This window comes from Herpailurus yagouaroundi, unplaced genomic scaffold (genome assembly GCF_014898765.1).
Source record: "Herpailurus yagouaroundi ecotype Mexico unplaced genomic scaffold, PumYag 162, whole genome shotgun sequence".
NCBI lineage: Eukaryota > Metazoa > Chordata > Mammalia > Carnivora > Felidae > Herpailurus > Herpailurus yagouaroundi.
In genome coordinates, this window is record NW_024412403.1 from 69,350,365 (window position 1) to 69,371,648 (window position 21,284).

Sequence of the window (21,284 nt, forward strand, 5' to 3'; positions counted from 1 at the left end):
CAGAGACCAGACAAGTGAGGGTAAAGAGCAGGAAGCTCAAAGAGGGGAACTTCCTGTATAAGTGGCCTTTTGCTGGTCAGCAGTCTGTCCTGCAAAATCCTTATTATGTGTCAGTGGTGAGGACTGGAGATGCCTGGAAGCCAGGATTCAGATGATCCTCTGACAACCTTCTCCCAAGACCATGTAGCTATGAGTGTGGTTTCCCAGACGTGAAGATGTCCTGAAAACCAAGGTGTGGGTGTGGGGCCATTTCCCTGGCATTCAGAGCACCCAGGACAGGATGGCTGAGGGAGTGGGGTGTTCCCCATGCGGCTCCCTGCAGATTTTTCCACCCAAGATCTCATCGGTTACAGTGCTTTGGAGAGAACCTATGGATGGAATCACTCAACTTCAGTTAAACAAGAATAATCTCCACCTGAAAAGCAAAAGATTGCTAGTATGATTATTTCAGTTCTTACGTTAGAAGAGGTGGCTCCTTTCCTCTTTGCATCCACTTTTGTCTTTTCTCCTTGATGCTGAGGCAGGGGTGGGAGTCGGGGAATGGGAGATGGTGCTAACCCTTTAACTCTGCTTGTGCTGGTGCGTGGACAGGAGGCCCCTGAGAGCAATAGTTCCTAACCGATTTTGGGTTCCTTGTCCCACTGAGAATCGACTGAAAGGCATGGATCTTCTCCCTAGAAACAGTGTGTTTGCATGAAGTAAATGTAAAATGTTGTCGTGTGAGTAAATGTAAATGTTAAGTAAAGTAACATGAAGAGTAATGCTTTCATGTGAGGCTGGGGTTTCACAGACCCCTGAAGGCTGCCCGTGTACCCTAGATTGAGAACCCCTGCACCAGGCATTTTCTGAAACAGGTGGGCAGCTGTAAGCATCTTTCTCACATGGCCCAGGTGGGCAGGCGCCTGTGCAGCTGTGGGTGAATATGGGTTTCAGGAGGCCCTCCAGTTCCATTCTGGCTTATACTGTCACAGGGAAGCTTTGACAGGGACAGAGGAGGCAGACCTGCCTTTGCCATGTGGAAATGGCCCTCTCTTCTTGCCAGAAGGCGTTTCACAGCCCCATTTGGAACAGCAAGGGAGCATTACCTGAATGAAATTCTACGAAATCTTAGCTGTCTCCCATTTTTCCATAGTAGCTCTTCCCAAATAATAAGCTCACGGAGGTCCTGTGTGCATGACCAGTGGATGGCTGAATGCACAGCCTCCCTAAGAACGTGTTTCCTTTTCTCACCTCAGCCCTCCTCCCTCCCACCACACTTGTGGACACATTCAGGTTGTCATCTGCTCTTTGGGACTTGATCGAAGTGGACAGAAGTCACAAAATCTTGCATCAAATTGGGAACGCTGAAGGCTCTGTCTGTTGGCATGGAAGCCAGCAACTCCCCTCCAGGGTTGAAGGGATGGAGGTTGGCTGGTTTCTGGTATTCGTTCCTGGCTCTCATAGACTTTGAGCACCATTTCCCAGAGTGGCTGTCTGAGGGAAGGCTGCTTCTGTCCTGGACCAGTGAAGTGTGGCAGGGATAGAGGGCAGTGGAGGGACAGCGGCCTCCACATGGGAAGATTGTGTCTTTCCCAGAGGGAGTGAGATTTGAGTCAGTTGTCCACATGACAAAGGCTAGGTAAGTCCTTTATCCTGAAGGTCCTTGTCAGATCTTCATCCTGGGCATGTAGAGGGAGGGTATTCAGGCAAGTAGGCAGCCACAGAGATGAGCACCCTGCCCCTGGGGGCTTCCCGGCTTGAGCTCCTCTCAAACCAGTTTAGATCACAAAATATTGAGCAGGTGGCAATTAGGTGTGCTTACCTGCTTGTGCGATCGGCAGTTTTGGAGGCTGCACGAATGTGGAATCCTTGGACAGGACTGGAGACCTTTATTCAAATTGATCAGAAAGGCTTCCTGGAGGAGATGAGACTTAGAAGCATGAGCCTGTCTCTGGTTTGAATAAGCCAATGAATTGTCTCAAATCTCCTCTTTGATGTCCATGAAGAAGCACAGTAGGTATGGATCACCTGACCAGATTAAGGTGTCACGTGGCTGAAAAATTTTGGTGGAGGCGGTGGGGGTGCATTTTTAGGGCCCTCAGCAGTGAAGTCAGTGGGCAATGGAATGGCACCCCTGCCCCCCACGGGGTTGCCTACGTGCGACATGCAGACCCTCTCCAGGCACGTGGGTCTCTGGGCAGAGAGATGGGGCAGGTTCCTGATTTCCCCACCTCCCTCTTTTCCTGGCTAAAACGACTTTTCCCTTCTTTGTTCTTTTCCTCAGTCTATAGTGGCCTTTCTGAAGGATCCAAAAGGGCCTCCACTGTGGGAGGAAGATCCTGGAGCCAAAGACGTTGTCCACATTGACAGTGAAAAGGTAACTTATTTTGCATCGATTCTGGTGGACACTGGAAGCTTCCCCCAACCAGGGTCTCCCTAGGAGGAATGCCCAAAGAAATGAGGAATGGGACTTTTCAGAGACCAGTTGTACTTTTCTCCAAGGGAGCCGGGCCCCTAGGCCCCTAATATTTGTTCTCCTTCCCAGCTCCATGACGGAACCCACAGGAGATCACAGACTGGCTGCCTGAGACCTTGCCTGAGACCTCCCATTCTTCACTGCCTTATTTAATGTATTTTAATGTGTTTAGATTTTTCTCAGAGAAATATCCATTTAAAAAGCCTTTCCTTATTATATAACCCAGTCATTGCTGGGATTGGCTCTGTGTGTGTGTGTGTGTGTGTGTGTGTGTTTAAAAGTAAGTTTTGTTTTTTTGTTTTCTTTAAGAATAATCTCAGAGGTTTGGATTGGAGTTCCAGAGACTTGGGTCAGATCTCTATAATTCTAAGTCATGTAAATTTGAGCAAATTATTTACCCTCTTAAGTTTTAATTTCTGGATTTGGCTGGGCTAGGGAGTTAGGGAGTACAACAGTGGTTCTGATTTATAGTCTCCATACAACCTGACCCTCCTTTCTAAGCCTGCCCCACCCGACCTGAATGTGCGTCTTTATCCATGTATTGTGACACGTGCGTACCTCATTTGTTTGGCTGTGTCTTCACCTAAGGATGGGCAAGAACGTCTTTGTTATATTCCAGATGGTCTGTGAGACAGGCAGTGCTATTTTGTAGACGGAAGGAGAATGTCCTTTTTTTAAAAATCTATGAAATACTGTTGACATACAGTGCTATATTAGTTTCAGATATATAACATAGTGATTCGACAGTTCTACATATTACAGAGTGCTCACCATGAGAAGTGTGGTTACCATCTGTCATGATACAAAGTTATGGCAGTATTACTGACTCTGTTCCCTTTGTTGTACTTTTCATCTCTGTGACTTATTTCTCTTATAATTAGACATTTATACCTCTTTTAAAAAATTTTTTTTTAATGTTTATTTATTTTTGAGAGAGAGAGAGGGAGAGAGAGAGAGAGAGAGAGAGAGAGAATGCAAGCAGGAGAGGGGCAGAGAAAGAGGGAGACACGGAATCCAAAGCAGGCTCCATGCTCTGAGGTGTCAGCACAGAGCTCAGTGTGGGGCTGGAACCCACAGACCGTGAGATCCTGACCTGAGATGAAGTCAGACACTAAATTGACTGAGCCACCCAGGTGCTTCTGGACGTTTATACCTCTTAATCCCCTTCACCTATTTCACTTATGCCCCCACTCCCTTCTCTCTGGCAACTACCAGTTTTTTCTCTGGTTTTATCAGTCTGTTTTTATTTGTTTGGTTTTGTTCGTTTGTTTTGTTTCTTAGATGCCACATATAAGTGAACTCATATGGTATTTGTCTTTCTCTGAATTATTTCACTTAGCATTACCCTCTAGATCCATCCATGTTGCTGCAGATGGTAAGATCTCTTTTTTTATGGCTGAGTAATATTCCATTGTTTGTTGTGTGTGTGTGTGTGTGTGTGTGTGTGTGTGTGTATGTATATATGTATGTGTATATACACACACACATATATATACACATACATACATACCATGTCTTCTTTATCCATTTATCAGTTGATGAACACTTGGGTTGCTTCTGTATCTTGGCTGTTATAAATAATGCTGCAGTAAACATAGGGACATGTATATCTTTTCAAGTTAGTGTTTTTATTTTCTTTGGGTAAATACCTGCTAGTGGGAATTACTGGGTCATATGGGATTTCTACTCTCAATTTTTGGGTGAACCTCCATACTCTTTGCATAGTGACTGCACCAGTTTATATTTCCACCAAGAGTGCATCCTCGCTAACACTTGTCATTTGTTTTTGTGATAGGAACTGGAGAATGTTTGTTCTTATTTGATAACATGAAATGTACTTTTTATATTCCTCTGCCTCCCCTCCCTTTTCATTTAAAATTACTGACCCTTAATGCTTGTTAATCCAGAAGAAAAGGATGCCATTTATACTTTCTGGAGGAGGGATCATGTGTGATCGTTACGGGCTGGGCAATTTGAATTAAGGGGCTGGCCATCAGCATTTCTCTGGGATAGAAAATGCCAGTATCATCAGAAGGTAACAAGTATGTTGCTGGCAGGGGAAGAGGGGCAAATGTGCCCGTAGTTATGAGGAAAACAAGCAGCCTAAACTCACTGTTGCTCGTGGGAAGATTTTGTGATAATGCATGTTTCTAGCCTTTCTGGAAAGTGATTGCCTGCTGTCTCCTTCCCCTGAGATGATCATGTCCTGAAACTCCTAAGATCGCTCTTCTGTAACTAGAAATATTAAGGAGAAAAAAAATGTTTTCACACCTTTAGGCAATCCTCTTGTTATACTTGGTGCTGTTTTCTCTTCTGTAGAAGTTTAAGGTACAGCTGCCTTTCTGCTGATAGAATCTCCACATAAAATAACTAAAAGTTCCCAATTCAAGTTAATTGCCAATTGTATTTGTGAGGTTAGTATTCTGCACTGTTGAAGGTAATTAAGCATCTTTGAATGTAATGTAATGATTGTTACTACCCAGGGTATGAAACCAAATGGTTACAGGCTCAGAAAACCCATTTCGTCTCAGATCTCCAGGTTTTTTCTCCAGGGATTTCAGAAGATCATTTTCAAAGCGTTTGCATTTTCTACCCGTAGTCAGGGTCAAAGATCTTAGTTGTTAATTCTGTTTTGTAAAATTATATAATTCTAGTTATGTAAACAAGGGTGAACATTTTCAGAATTTATTATAAAATGTTTTAAATTCCTACAAAATATTTGTAATATTTTTTATCTAACTGAAAAATTATAAGCAATGCGTATTCATTGTTGAAAATTTAGAAAATACAGCTTAAGTTTAAAAAGAAAAACAAGTTACTTTATCCCTTCCCATTGAGAAGTACCCACTGCTGGTATTTTCTGTAGCCTTCCAGGCTTTCAACATAATGCATACATATTTTTACTCACAAAAGTGTCATTATATTTTATATGCTGCTTTCTAACTTGCTTTCTTCCCCCCACTTAACGTAACAGGCATATCTTATTGTGACATTAAATATTCCTCTTCATCGTTTTTAATGATGCAGTAGTATTCCATAGAGCGGGATGTACCCTCATCTATTTACCTAATGCCTTGTTGCTGCCAGAAAGCTGCATTTCGCAATCTCCTTTTACTTTCCTTATTATTCAAAAGAGAAAAACCTCTAATTTTCTTCTATGGAAACTGGTTAGAGAAGCAAATTATTTTAATCAAAACATGCTTTGTCATTGCGTTTCTCTGCATTCCTTGATAGATTTGCTTTTTCCGGAACATCGTTGACTTTCGTTGGAAGAAAGGTCTTTGACCCTGCTTTACACTGAAGTCTCTCCATTAGCACTGTTGTGAAATATAAAAATGTCTTTTTTTTGCATTTATTGTATTTATTTAACAAATAATTATGTATTGCATAATAATGTGCCAGGCACTGTTTGGAGGGTTTTACAAATACAGATGATCTGTACCCCATGGGGGCAGGAGGGCATGTCTCATCTGTGTGTTCCTGTGCACACAATGGGCTCCTGGGCACATGGACGGTGGCGGTAGGGCTGGGGAAAGAGACAGTGGGTTTGGGTTAGCCCTGTGTGACCTTAACCAGCAGATCTCCGTCTAGCCAAGTTGGGCCACGTGAAAACAACCAACCCCCTACAACACAACCACTCCATAAATCACTTGAGGGGGCAGGCTGGTTGAGCCTCACAGGACATAAATAGTTCCTTGCAGGTTTTTAATCGTTCAGGTGGAGCTGCAGGTAAAGCTGGTAGCCTGGTCCTGACTACTTCATCATACCAAGTGGCCTTGGGAAAGCCATGTGCCCCCTTGGGGCCTCAGTTTCTTCATCTGTAATATGCAGGGGTAGTACAGATTGTCTCGATCGTCCAGCTCCTGACAGGCTGAAACTCTGGCTGCATGCCCCAAACCCCACGTCAGACCATGGGACATCTGAAATGCTGGACAGCTCCTTCCACCATGGTGGTGCCCCCCACCCTCCAGAGCCAGGGGCATGTCGCCTCCCTGTTGTGTTATTGTGTGTGTGACCTGCCGTGTTCTCTCTTTGTGCCTCAGGACTTCAGACGGCTCCTGAAGAAGGAAGAGAAGCCCCTCCTGATGATGTTTTATGCCCCCTGTGAGTGACCTTTCTCCTTTGGGCCAGAGTTCATTGTTCAGCCTCTTGGAGGGGCAGCTGGGGGTTGGGAGGCGGGGGACTGGGAACTAGCCCCAACTCTCTTAGAATGTGAAGTGCGTCCCTCACCCCATCTCTCCGTCTGCCTCTTTGCCTTTTCATTTGGCTCCTCCCCTCCTACTGTCCACATCAGTTTTTCTCTCACTAGAATCTGCATCCTTCTGCCCTCCTTGCCCCAAGCTCTACCTAGCAACAACACAGGTCTCTCCAGGTATTCCTTTCCCACCAGCTGTGTGCCTGGTGGAGCTATGTGCCGATGGAGCCATGCCTCACCCTCTAGGTCCACTGCTGCTCACCAGCCAGAGCCTGGCCAGCCCCCCAAGGCAGCCATTTGCCCAGCTCTGGCTCCTGCACACCTCTGCTGGTGTCACCTGGGAGGTGTGGGGGAATCAGGACCAGGGAGAAAAGGGCCTCATATTTTGGTTCATTCTCTAGATGAGGCACAAAGCCATAGGAACAGCAGAAAGATCATTGAGATGACAACCAGAAGACCCAGGTTCTAATTCCAGCTATGCCAACAATCGAGCTGGGTGACCTTGGTCAAATCCTTTGCCTTCAAATCCTTCATCTTCAAATCCTTCACGTCTCTGCCCCTCAGTTTCCATTGCTTTAAAAAAATTTTTTTTAATATTTACTTATTTTTGAGGAGGAGAGAGAGCGTGAGCAGGGAAGAGGCAGAGAGAGAGACACAGAATCTGAAGCAGATACCAGGCTCCAAGCTGTCAGCACAGAGCCCGACATGGGGCTCGAACTCAGGAGCCATGAGATCATGACCTGAGCCAAAATCGGATGCTTAACCAACTGAGCTACTCAGGTGCCCCCACCCCCCTCAGTTTCCATTTCTATATGAAAAGAGAGTGTATCAGAGCAGTGGCTTTCAGACTTTTTGACTGTATTTCCTAGTATTAATTTAAAAATACTTTTCATGGCAACCTGGTGCTATAAGTATACATGTAACTTATATATACTTATAGTAAATAAGTTGACTAAGTAAATAAGCTGAAACAACAGTTTTACAAAACCATACTTTACCCTTACTACTTGCCATCTACTCTGCCAGATGTAGTATGCACTATTTCGTTTTTCTATTTTGTTTTATGTATGTATGTTTGTTTATATTTGAGAGAGAGACAGAGCACAAGCCGGGGAGGGGCAGAGAGAGAGGGAAACAGAACCTGAAGCAGGCTCCAGACTCCTAGCTGTCAGCACAGAGACTGATGCGGGGCCCAAACTCATAAGCCATAAGATCATGACCTGAGCTGAAGTCGGATGCTTTAACCAACTGAGCTACCCATGCACCCCAGTCTGTTTTGTTTTATTCAGAAGTTACTGGTTTTTCCTATAACCCTCTAATAGAGGGTCTGCAAACTATGGCCCGTGGGCTGTCCATCTTTTTTGGTAAGTTAATTTTTGTTGGAATAGACATATTCATTTGTTTATAGATTGTGGCTGCTTTCAAAAGCTAAGCAGAGTTAATTAGTTGATAGTATGTTCTACAAAACCTCAAATATTCTGCCTGGGCCACCCTGGAGTCTAACAGGTCCCAACCCACAGATTGAAAACCCTGGAATACAGCCTATGTAAGGCCCCTAGAGCTGTGGCTCTGTGATCTGCATAATGCCCTTCAGAAAACTAAAGACTGGAGAGAGAGGGGCCATGTGTGGTGGGATGTAGGTGTGCCCTGGCCTGTCCGTGGCTTGGAGGAGTATCAGTGGCTATCATCCATCACCCCACAGTGGACTTCCTTCACACACCCCAGGCCCCTTTCCCCTCTGGTAACCACTGAACTATGAGTTTGTTTTTGTTGTGTTTTGTTTAGTTTAGTTTTTAGATTTCGCATGGAAGTAAAATGATAAGGTTTTTGTCTTTCTCCTTCTGACTTATTTCACTAGCATAATGCCCTCAGTGTCCATCCTTGTTGTTGCAGGGGGCAAGAGTTCATTATTTTTTATGGCTGAGTAGTAATTCTGTTGTGTATATATGTGTATGTGTATATATACATATATATATATATATATGTATATATACACACGTATATATACTATACATACCACAGCTCATTATCCATTCATCCACTGATGGACATATAGGTTGTTTCCATATATTGGTTATTGTAAATAATCCTGCAATAAACATAGAGTGCATGTATCTTTTCAAATTAACGTTTTTATATTCTTCAGATAAATACTGTTCCAGTAGTGGAACAGCTGGATCATATGGGAGTTGTATTCTTAATTTTTTGAGGAATCTCCATACTGTTTTCATAGTAGTTGTACCAACGTACGTTCCTACCAACAGTGTACAAGGGTTCCTATTTCTCCACATCTTCGCCAACACTTGCTATTTCTTTTTGATAAAATCCCTTCTGACAGGCGTGGCACACAATGATATATCATTGTGGTTTTGATTTGCATTTCCCTGATGAGTGATGTTGAACATCTTTTCATGTGTCTGTTGGCTCACTTGATTGTGTTGAATGATCCTTTTAATGTATTGTTGAATTTGGTTTGCCAATATTTTGATGAGGATTTTCACGTCTATGTTCATCAAGGATATTGGCCTATAATTTTCTCTTTTTGTGGTGTTCTTGTCTGGTTTTGGTATCAGAGTAACTGGCCTCATAAAATGTATTTGGAAGTATTCCCCTCCTTTTCAGTGTTTTGAAAGAGTTAGAGGAGAATAGATATTGAATCTTTGAATGTTTGAAAGAATTTATCAGTGAAGCTGTCTGGTCCTGGACTTTTGTTTTTGGCAGGTTTTTGATTACTGATTCAATCTCATTGCTAGTAATTGGTCTATTCAGGTTTTCTGTTTCTTACTGATTTAGTCCTAGAAGATTATATGTTTCTAGGAATTTGCATATTTCTTCTAAATTATCCAATTTTTTTTGGTGACTAATTGTCCATACTAGTCTCTTAGGATCCTTTGTATTTCTATGATGTGAGTTGTAACTTCTCATTTCAGTTCTATTTACTCTTGTAAGCCTGCCTTGAATCCTTTTTCTTGAGAAGTTCTTTGGACAAAGACCCCTCCCATTTCCACCTGAATGATCATGCCTCCCAAGATGGCTGCCCTTTTATGAGGTTCTGGTGGTTCTGTGGTTAGTTCACCATAACAATAGCCTGTCCCCAGCCCCTGTTGATTGCTGGGTATCCCCCTAACCCAGCCTCCTCTCAGATACCTTGCTGGCCTTAAGGGTGTGCCTGCCTATAGAAAGGAGGCCCTGGTGTCCTACTTCTAGTTAGATCAGGCTTTGCTCAGAATGGTCATGCACTTTAACCTTGGGTCATTCTCTTCTTTTATGTTCACTGGTTGGTTTCACGCCTTTTTGTTTCTCCTTGGAGGGATCTTATTAACTGCTTAGCTGTGAGTTGCTTCAGGAATTGTCCTGCCTACCCAGCCCCTTGAGGAGAGGGCCCCCTTTGGTTTATCTCAGAACCTTTCAGGATTCATTGTATGGGCTAGATGAGATTAAAACCGAGTATATGTCTGTATATAGTTCGTGTCACAGGCAGGATCATGGTATAGTCGTGTGGGTTTCATTAAAATGACACTAGTCCATCACTTACAAAGGTGGTTCCCTAGCAGTTTGCGCTGGAATGTGTGTGCCATCTCCCCCACCCCTTTCCCAGGCTGTCTGGGAGGGTGCCCATCCTCCTCCCCATAGCAGGCAGAGAGGCATGCATAGTTATTACCTTTATATAATGGAAAGTGGGATAGAAGTTAGGTCCCTTGTTGGTGTCACAGAGCAGTTAATAGTCGAGAAGGGAGGATGAAAACTTGGAGCCGTTAAGTTCAAATTTGTGAAGGGGTCAGACTGGATGGCCTCCTGGGTCCCAGGTAACCTCAGGACTCTTTTGTTGTTGTTTTTGTTGAAACAGACATGTGCTTTTTATTATACTAGTCCACTCAAGCCTTCATGGCCTCATAATTCAGCTTATTCCTGGAAACACACCAGTTCCCTAACTGGGAAGTCTTTTAGGACTCTGATCCTTTGATCATGTTCGGGGTGAATGAACCCAAAGGCAGTGGGAGGCTTTACTTGTGACAAGGAATCTGGGTCCCTGGGACCTATTGTTTATTCAGTCAATGTTGACAGAATTAGTGAGAAAATAAAAGGGTGACCACTCTAACTTTCAGGGTTTGAGAGTGACAATTAGTCTTATCTCTTCCTGTGCCTCCTGGTTGAATCCATTGAAAGAGATTCAGATAGGGATCATGGTACCAGCTCTATTTTTGGTCAAGTTAAATTGGAAACTGGCTTGGCCTGTAGCTTCCTATTACTCTTCCATCACCTCTTCACCTCACTAACTTCTTCTCCCAGAGCTGCTGGGCTCCACCCATGGGGATTTGGGGGGGACATGAGGGTAATGTTGCTGCAGGCTGCAGACGGGCAGAGCTGGAAAAGAGACACCACCCCTGTGGGAGTAGTTCATAAGTTAAGCTCCTGACTGATGTGGCCCAGTGGGCGTCAGACTCCCACCATCTCATCAAGCCACTGAATAAAGAGTAGATGAACTCCAAGTGCACTCCCCCCTGCCCCCGACTTACTTTCCCTCCTGGGAGTGACATCCTCTGTCCCCTGTGGAGTGTTCCCCCACTGCAGACCTAGCAGGTGCAGACACTCAGGTCTTGTATTGACAGTGCCTTCCTTGCTGAGCGTCCGGCTCTGTCCTCCCAAGTGTTGGCTCTGCCCCTCAGCCTCCAGGGGAGACTCTGTGTCCACTCCATAGATGGGAAAGCTGAGGCTCAGACTACTCGCTCAGTCTTAGCACAGGCAGCAGACAGTCAAGGGGAGACCTGGGTCTCATGCTCCCCAGAGCTGAGCATCTTGTTTGCTGTGTGCCCCCCGTTGTCCCTGCTGTGTGTCATCCACCATGGAGCATGGGCACCTGGCCGGGTCGGCCTTGTTGTCCCTGTTTCCCTCCTCTGTGAGTGTCCCACCATGGGAACAGTGTCCCCTGACAAATGTCACGTTCTTTTCTTCATGACACTTGTGGGGATGGGGCTGTGTGTGGCAGCTGATGGAGAGAGGTGCATCTTGTCTTCTGAGGACAGATGCTGCGGGCTGTCCTTGCAACCACTCCCACACTCCTGAGTCTCCCTGAGTCTGAGCCTGAACTAATGGCATGAACCTAAGCCCAGGCTGGTGTGTGTACAGTGTGTGTCCGTCTGTCTGCTGGGCAGGAATGTCACAGGAGGACCATGGGCATTTGGGGAGTTCCATGTCAAAACCCCCTGCATCACATTTGGTCCAGCGGACTTGTGCTGGGGAGGTTCCTGTGGAACCTTGGACCTGCTCACAGTTCTCCAGTGTCTGTATCTGGCCCCGTGGGTGAGAGCACCTCTCCGATCTGTATTACTCTGCCCACAGTCTGCCAAGGTGTTAGCTAAACACGGATTAGAGCTTGTCCACCTACTGCTGCTTGGCCCTGTCCCCACTGTCATGTTGAGATGAGATCCAGCCTGACACAGGGGTCTGGTCAGCTTTGGTGTCTACAGCCTTCAAGTGCATCTCAAAGCCTTTTTGCAGCAGAGCGGCTGTCAGAAAGAGTAACAGCCTGACATGTCTGAATTCCTTATGTCTGAAGAAACTGGTACATGTGTCCTGTGGGATCACTATGGAAATGTGGCCTGCTCTGATCGATGCGGGGGCGGGGTGGGCGGAGAGGTTTTAAAGCAAGGTCGCTCTGAAGTGGTAGTGGATGTTTGGGACCTGGCTATCTTGGCCCTGTGTCCCCCAAGGCTTGGGGGGCCTTCATCATCCCAGGAGAAGAGTGACCACAGAACCCCACAGAGGGTTGAGCCAGAGACATCACAGAATCCTCGATGTCAGAGCTGGAAGGGGCCTGAGGTTGTCTGCTCCAACCTTCCTCATTTGCCAGAAGGAGCCATCACCCAGAGAGCCATGTCCAGGGCCACCACACAGTGCATCCAGGGAAGACAGGCCCTCAGGTGTGCCAATCCTGGCCTGGTGCGCCTCCTGCAAGGCCCGAGTCAGTATTTCACACCCAGCCCGTCTCCACTCACTGCCCAGTTATTCTTGTTGATTAAGAAAAGGGGCATGGAAATCCCAAGAGTCATTGTACCCGTGGTTGCACATTTTTCTTTCTAATGGCATCTGATTCAGGTTCATTTACAGTCCCTGACTGTGCTTTCCTGTCACCTGTTCAGGTTCCCTGTATTCCTGTTGAACTCATGATCAGCCCTAAACTATTCCACGCTTTGACCTTCTCCAGCTGTGTCACATTTGCTTAGTCAGTCCCACATTTATCGAGGGACTGCCGGGCTGTGTCGTGATCTACACTATCAAGATTGTAAGCTCTTTGGAGGGCAGGGCCTCTATTCCTTCTGTGTCCTCAGGGTCAGCAGCAGTCCTGCCCTCCTGCAGGCTGAATAAATGTTTGCTGGCAGAGGTTAGCCTGAGGGGAGGGAAGCCAGGGCATAGGGGTCCAGCACCCACCATAACCGAGTTTGTTTCTCTTCTATCTGTGACCAGGGTGCAGCGTGTGCAAGAGGATAATGCCACATTTCCAGAAGGCCGCGACCCAGCTGCGAGGCCACGTTGTGAGTGAGGCCCATGGGCCTGGCAGGGCTGGCCAGCTCCCAGACTTCTCCCTCTCACCTGGAGAGGCGGTGGGAGGAAGGGGCCTAGGGTGCAGGAAGAGGGCAGGTCTGCAAATCTCAAGGAGTCACCCTCCCGCTGCCCTGGGCATGTGACTCAGACCTGTTCTTGGTGGATGGCAAGAACTCCCCAGAGTTGCTGGGACCAGGAGAGTTCAGTGCTTGTCCAAGCAAGGCCAGTGATGAAATAACCAGGAAACCAGCAAGAAGCCCACGTGGTATTGCTGGGTGGCCAGGGGCCATCAGCAGAGCATCAGGGCTCCAGAATTACTGGGGCTGGGCTCCAAAGCAGGTCAAGGCTCCCAGTGCTGGGCAGCCCACTGGCGGCAAAAGAGGCATGGTCACCAGTGGTGGGCCCAAAGCAGATTCACAGGAAAGTTTCCTGCCAGGCTTACCAGGGATATGTTTTATGTGGGGCTGGAGGAGCCGTGGAAACGACAGCAGAAAGAGGCAGTCCAGGTGGGGAGTCGGACACCCGAACTCACAGGCGCCCTCTGAAGGAGAGTGTGCAGTGTGTGTGTGGGGGGGGTGGGGGTGAAGCAGACAGGAGGCAGGGTTGTGTCAGGAGTGCCCATCTTTCAGGGACAGGAGGGGGAAGAGGAGCCCCTGAGGAAACGAGCCTCAGGAAGGAAGAACAACCAGGATGGTGCAGCAAGGGCAGGGGAGACTGGACAGTCAGACCTCACCAGGCTGAGGACCACTCACTGATGGTCCCAGTCATTTCTGGGCAGCCTCCACCTGCCAGCCTTGTCTCTTCTGTGCCACGTGTCTATCTAGTTTTGCGCATTCCCTGAGCCACACAAATACCGAGGGTTTTTTGTTTCGTTTTTGTTGGTGGTAACAGAAAAATAACTGTTGGCCCCTCTAGGGAGCATGGAAAAATCCATATGCTTTTCATGAAAGGTTGTGGGGAGGAGAGCCATCACCATGGTGGGGCTGGCCAAAGTCCCACTAAGGGAGTTCTGATTTCTTAAAACTGAATCATGATCTTTACAGATCAAATGAAGTTGGTGATTAGTTCAGAGTCAATTTAAAAAGTTTACACGGGCATGGTGACACAGCCCTGCTAGCCTAGCCCGCTACAAGCCTGGGTTGTAAAGAACCAGTGCTTTCTCTTTTGACCTCATTCTGGGGCAACGCCAAGGTCCTGCTTGTTTATCACTAATGAATTTTTAGCAACTCACCTGGAGATGTTTGGCCTCGGGGCACACATACATCACTTGGGGGAAGTTTCACTTCGCATTTTGGGGCCTTAATAGATAGCATATATGACGATTATTTCGCCTGGAGAAAAGACTTAATTATCCAGTGTTCTCCCTACTCATAACTCGCATACCCTTAGAAAACTTCTCCACTCAACTTCCTAACTCTGTGGTGCGGTGGAAGTTAAATAGCTCCAGCCCCCACCAAAGCAGGTAAGGTCTTGGTGCTATTCTTGTGCACCTTCTGGAAGGTTCCCAGCCAATGCTGCATCTACCTGCCAAACTCAGTGTTCCAGTCCCTTCCATGCTCCCATAGAGTTTGTCCTTGCCGTGCATGGCCAGGTCTGCTCATCTTTGCTTGTATTCCAGATCACTTTCTTCACCAGTTGCTACTAATTATAGTATGATTTTCTCACTGTAGTGTGAGCTTCTTGAGCACTGGGACGCTGTTTGGTTCACATCTGTTTCTTCAACACAGAGCACAGGGCCAAGCTTGTGGTACCCCATACATACGGATAAGTGAATGAATGAATGTGTGGCTTATCACTCTTGAGCACATTTTATTTTAAGCTCGGTATTTACATTAAAAATGTTTCTCTTTTTGAAGGAATTCAGAGCATCAGTTATTAAGGACAGAGACAGAGTGGGAAGGATGTTTGTGAGCTGAGGGCTTGCCCCTTGGCCCTGGGCTCATACTATGCTCTTTCTCAAGATTATCCCTGAAGATTATTTGTGGTAAGGGTACTTGGTTCCAAAAAAGGAAACAACAACAACAGCAGTGCCTGCCTTTCCTGCCTGCACCCAGGTCAAGAAACATAAAAAGTGACCCTCCCAGTTCCCTAGACAACGTTACAGAAAACTCAGTGGGATCGTCTGAGTACCTGGAGAGCCTGGCTGGTCAAGCCCAGCTTTGGCCAGGTGTTAGTTGCCTTGGCCTAAGGCATCTGTGTTGTATGAACACATTCATTTCCTTCTGTATTTTCTTGCTTGGGGTATGTTTTGTTCTGTTTCTTAGGAAAGCGTCTTTTGAAAGTTCTCACCCTTTCCTCACTCCATAAATAGGGAAAGGTCTGGCCACATAGACACCACCTTCTACGAGAGGCCTCTGGAGGCCAGGGCTCATGGTGCAGCCACAGCTCCCCAGAGAGGGTGATTAGAAGCATGATTCCTTTCCGTCCTCACATGCAGGGCAGAGGTGGGCTGCCCCCGGAAATCTAAAGCCTACCCCTCACCACTGCTGAGACCTAGCTGAACTGGCACCTCGTCTCCTCTTCATCTCTGTCATCCACGAACCCTTTCTGGCTAGCCCATGTCTGTGGCAAGGGTCAGAAACCTTCCTCCTCTACAGATTTCTTGGGAGGTGTCCAACTTGATGATGTCATGAAGATGTAAGCCAGGCCAGATCAGGGATGCTCAGCCTTTGCCATTTTCCAAACTCAGTTCTGCCTCTCTTTTGTTGTCATTAATGTCTGGTGAATCATCAGTGTCTATCCCACCTATCCCTGCTAATTGCCATCCTCGTCAGCAGCCGTTGCTGCTCCCTGTCTCAGAGCGGCTGTCAGAGAGAGCCTGTCCCCATCTGCTTCCTCTTCCCAGCTTTGCTAGTTACTGAGGTCCACGCTGAGTCTTTTGTTTCTCTTGGCCATGATGGGCCATCTAGATGTAAACACCATGACATGGGGTGGTCCTGGTGATAGACTTGTGCACATCAGACTCTGGATCTGGCTCTTACTAACCGGCGAGGAGATCTTGGGCAAATAGGCTCGGAGTCTCTGTTTCCCTATCTGTAAAATGAGATGATAACGCAAACCCTGCCCACCTCACTAGGTTGTTGTGAAGAGCAAGTGGCTGGTGTGTGGAAACAGCTCTGTGAGCTACAGACACTTCATAGACACACTTCCTATTTGTACTTCCCATTCCTCCCACTCACTAAATGAGGGTGCTCCCAAGATTCTGCTTTTTCAGCTTCTTTTCTTATTAGGACCAAGGGCTTGGCACCGTGCTTTCCTTGTTGTGATGGCCTCTCCCTCAGTGATTTTATCTACATCCATAATTTCAACAAAATGTAGCTCCATGGAGCCTGAGTCCCTGACCTCCAGTATCATGTATCAGATTCCCTGCTTGACATCTTGGTCTGGATTTTTCTCCCTGTGTCCCAAATGCAGAATGTCTAAAATAAAATTCAGTACCTTTCCATCCAGCAGACTGGCAGCTTTCTTTCATGACTCTTCCCAAGTACCCCAGGCTCCGCTGACAACGTGCTTTTCTGCCAGGGCATCATCACACATCTCTCTTCCTCACACCCTGTGCTCTCCCATCCTGGGTCAGGCCCTGGTTAGCCCACACAGAGTGGTTGCCAAAGGCTGCTGATTTCTCTCCCTGACCCACGACTCACCCCTTACAGCTTGACCTGTTTATATATTTTTTTTAAAAAGAATGCAGCTGGAAAACCCTCCAGCACCTCTTGAACAAAGTCCTGGTTTCTTAGGCACTAAAGCCTTTTCCAGAGTGAGTTCACTGAACCTGTCCAGCCTTCTCTTCCTGCCCCGTTCTGTGTCCTACAGTCCAGTTAAACCAGCATATATTCCTTACCTCTTCGGCTGCATCTTGTTTTGTCTTGCTTCCACGTTCTCTTTCTGGAATGTCTGTGGAAATCTCACTCTCCCTTGAGCACCAGCTCATGTGTTGTCTGTTCTGTGAAGCATCCATGATTGTTCCTGTCAGAACACGGGCTGAACATGAGGCAGAGCGGGTCGCGCTAACCGAACGGCACCAGCACATGTGGCTCAGGGTCAGGTGTTGTGGCTGTAACTTTTAAGCCGAGGCCAGTTTTGCCTCAGTTGGCTTTCCAGACTCCAAAAAGTGTACGTAGTTGTTCAAAAAATATTTATCTCATTAATAAATGCCCCCAAGTGGTACAAGAGTGCTACAAAAACCCAGAGAGTTGAAAGTTCATCACAAGCAAAGGTGGTTTGGAAAGGCTGTCCGGGAAGGTGGGATTGGATTTGCCTTACAGGATGAATAAGTCTTCGGTAGTAACTGAGAGATGGGACGTGGGCATCGTAAGCAGAGGGACGAGAAGACAAAATGTCAGGGCCAGGGGAGCACAGCATGTGCAGAGTTCAGAGCTGCTTCGTAGTATTGATGAAAACAGCTAGCATGTTCTGAGTGCTGTAGTTACTCTACTTGTACTATCTCATTCAGTCTTCACAGCAGTCATAAGAGGTGGTTACAGATGAGGAAACTGGCACAGAGGCATCTGACTTATTCAAAGAAATGTGTCTACTAAGTGAGGAGTTTGGACCCAACATCATGACGCCTGAGCCTAGGCTCCTGGCCACTGTGGTATATTACCCATCTGCAAGGTGCCTTAGACGGAGATCGGTCCAACTTCCTCCCTGTGCAGAGATCTCAGACTTTCCCATTCCTGGGAGAATCATAAACCTAGACTCTAGCAGGTGTACAATTAAGGGTTTTGTAAGAAAGAAGAATTCAGAAATGAGATAGGGACTGTATGATCTTTGAGTGTGCAGTTAGATTCTAGCTCATATTTAGTGGAATTGAAAGGTTTTGTGCAGGGAAGTGATGTAATGAAAGAGGAGGATGTGGAAGATTAATCTCATGGTGGATGTGCACTGACACTAGGGAGATCAATTAGAATAAAAAAAGAACTTTAAAGTAGACAATTATTACTGGAACAGGCTGCTGAATCAGTCTGGGGAAATGAACAGAATGGCTTTTAGAGGGTTCCAGGTCTTCTAGTAAGTTCTATTTCAGACATTCTCCCTGTATTCCTTGCAACATCCCACAAATGAGCTGGGGGGTGGGGGGTGTGTGTGGAAATTGGTGATTTAGTAAACATTGTGTGCCTACTGTATGCCAGGCATTGTGCTAGGTACCTAAAACAGTTGGAAAGACATGGTTAATGTTTTTTATTTATTGAGAGAGAGAGAGAGAGAGAGCGAGCGTGCAAGCACACATATATGCATGTGCAGAGGGAGAGGGGGAGAGAATCCCAAGTAGGCTCCACGCTCAGTGCAGAGCCCGAGTCAGGGCTTGATCCCACAACCGTGAGATCATGTCCTGAGCTGAAATCAAGAGCTGGACACTCAACAGACTGAATCACCCAGGCGCCCCAGAAAGACTTGTTTAGATGCCTCTAGGGATGGTGCTGCCAGAGGCTTTCATCACCAGGAGGATTTGGTAGGAAGTCAAGAACTTGACGATTGTTCAACCATCAGTCCTGTGCTGAACCTTTGACCTGGGTCACCTGGTTCAGTTCTCTTAAGAGCCCTGTGATATTCCCATCGCCCATGTCTTCCACACAAGGAGCCTCAGTGAGGGTAAGTGACTTGCCCAAGGCCACATGATTTTAAGTGGACACAGTCTTCTGAATCAAGTTTCTTGTCCACTGAGACTATTGTCCTTTTTCTTGTCCTATGCTTCCTTCTTTGTTTTTTTAATTTTATTTTTTTAATTTACATCCAAGTTAGTTAGCATCTAGTGCAACAGTGATTTCAGGAGTAGATTCCTTAGTGCCCCTTACCCATTTAGCCCATCCCCCTCCCATCCTGTGTTTCCTTCTATATTGTTAAGCAAAATGAGCTTCCCGTGTTTCTTCTCTCTGCCTCTATAACTGCTGCTGGCTTTTTGAAGTCCCTTTCCCTTTTCGTCCATGCTGCCCTGCTTTGTGGAACAGCCTTCCTGTATCTGGCCACTCTATCTTCATTCTCCTAGAAGAACAGATTCAAAGTCCTTTCCGGGCACCTGATCCTGCCCTAGAAAAGATTACTGCTTCAGGGAAGGAGTTTTAGAGGACTCTGGGTTGTTCTTAGTATTTAGCCCTGTTGTCAGTAACACAGCTACTAAAATTCTCCTTTCCCAGTTAGAAGTGTTGGATATGGGGACCCCTGCAACCAAAAAATGTTCAAACTTTGGAGATGGTACAATCAGGCTGTAGGCGATGCTTACAAACAGGAGGAGAGAGGTGGGGAATCTGGGAGTCTGGAGGGAGGAGAGTCAGGCAGATGGATTGTACAAGAGCCACACTCTCTCCCTGGCCACGTACAAGCTGTGAGGTCCAAGAACATTGCACACAAAGCCTGGGTGGACAGACTGAGGACAGGCCATGAGGATGTTGTGGGGTGGCTGAGCAGTGACTGTAACTTAAGAGAGGAGTGAAACCTTAGTTGACAGGGGCAGGGAGGAGGCATAATGTTTTTTTGGATGGCAGCAGCCCCACTCTAGGACCTGCTTGAACTTGGTGGCAAAGCCACCTGTCTTCCTCAGCCCTCAGAACTTGGGTTTCACTCTGGGATAGCCACCCCGCAGGCAAGGAAAGGGAATGCCTGTACAGAGGGTGCCACCTGACCCAGGCCCCATGTCTTCCAGAGCTCTCAGCCCTCATTCCCAGCTGCATTAGCTTCCCATGCTCCCCCCGCTGCCCAGGGCTGCACATCAGTTTGTGAGGCTTTGTCCCCTTCATCTGTTTCTGGTGGGATAGACAGATAAGCTGTGCTTGGCAAGGTGGGGATGTTGTCTGCGGGGCAGAGGGCCAATAGGCCTGTTCTCCCTTTGCTCCTAGGTGCTGGCTGGGATGAATGTCTACCCCTCGGAATTTGAAAACGTCAAGGAAGAGTATAATGTGCGAGGCTACCCCACCATCTGCTATTTCGAGTAAGTCTCCTGCCTCCCTTCTGACGCTCGCTCCCCTCCATGGTGGCATTTGCATCCCTGGCTGAGCCGACATTGTCTGTCCACATTTCACAGGAAAGGACGGTTTCTGTTCCAGTATGACAACTATGGGTCCACAGCTGAGGACATTGTGGAATGGCTGAAAAAGTAAGTGGGGCGGTTGGCTCAGGGGTGTGTGCCTGGAGGGAGGGTACCCCTTCCCCAGGGTGGTCCCTGGTCACAGGGCTGTGGCTGGAGCTGGGGAAGAGAAGCAGGAAGGCAAAGGGCCCTTTGTGCTGCCACACTGTGGTTTCTGGGTTGCTTCTAGGTGAAGATGGGGTCTTTGTGGGGTTAGGATATGGGAGCCAGGAGGACTTGGTGTGACTGTGGCCATGGTGACAGCATTTTAAATAGCGTTTCCCCCTTACTGTCTATCTGCTGGCTAAGGGTATTTCTCGCCTTGGATGTCAGTTTTGAGAGAGGCCCCACTGCAGGTCTCTCTGAAAATTGAATTGTCAACTGAACACTTATTTCAAACATAATTCTGTGTTCAGTGCTGTGAAGCTGCTAGGAAATACTCTCATAGCTTAGATTTGCAGAGTGCTTTGCCATTCATGTGCACTCCCCACAGACGCTGCTTCTTGGTGACCTTGTGTGCCTATTTGTAATGTGATAGATCCTTACAACCCAAAGTATCCCTCACCTGGACCCCCATCGTACTAGGCGTGTGGCTTGGGCATGACCTTGACTGGTGTGTTGAATGGGGAGTCTGTCCCCCCCACCCCTTCCCGTCACGGGAGCAGGGGAGGGGGTCGCCTCTCCTGGCAGCCTCCTCGGGCCATCCCCAGCTGAGCACTTACCCTGCTTGCCCTGGCTCTACCTGTTATCAGTCTGGCACTTACCAGTCACTGCTGATGTATGGCTCTTTGTGCGTAATTCTTGGAATAATAACCAGCTAACATTTTTTGGGCTCTACTTTGTGACTGACCCTGTTCTAAAGACTTCCTGTGGATTCTCATGTAATCCTCAGAACAGCCTTGTAAGGACGACATTATTGTTAGCCTTATTTAACGAAAAAGGTAGCAGTGCAAAGCCATAAAGAGCTTGTCCAGGCTCCTGCAGGTGACAGGTAGCAGGGCCAGGCTTGCCCCTGGGCAACAGCAGCTCCC

At 47.1% G+C, this 21,284-nt stretch overlaps 1 protein-coding gene across 2 annotated transcripts in view; it reads left to right on the forward strand.

The window, feature by feature from the left end:
• PDIA5 (protein disulfide isomerase family A member 5) overlaps positions 1-21,284 on the forward strand; it is a 92,136-nt gene that overhangs the window by 35,900 nt on the left and 34,952 nt on the right. For both annotated transcript variants that reach the window (XM_040484707.1, XM_040484706.1), the window contains exons 6-10: positions 2,264-2,356; positions 6,499-6,559; positions 13,116-13,183; positions 20,027-20,118; positions 20,212-20,283. In XM_040484707.1, the coding sequence (XP_040340641.1) occupies positions 2,264-2,356; positions 6,499-6,559; positions 13,116-13,183; positions 20,027-20,118; positions 20,212-20,283 (386 nt within the window). The remainder of the gene's footprint in view (positions 1-2,263; positions 2,357-6,498; positions 6,560-13,115; positions 13,184-20,026; positions 20,119-20,211; positions 20,284-21,284) is intronic.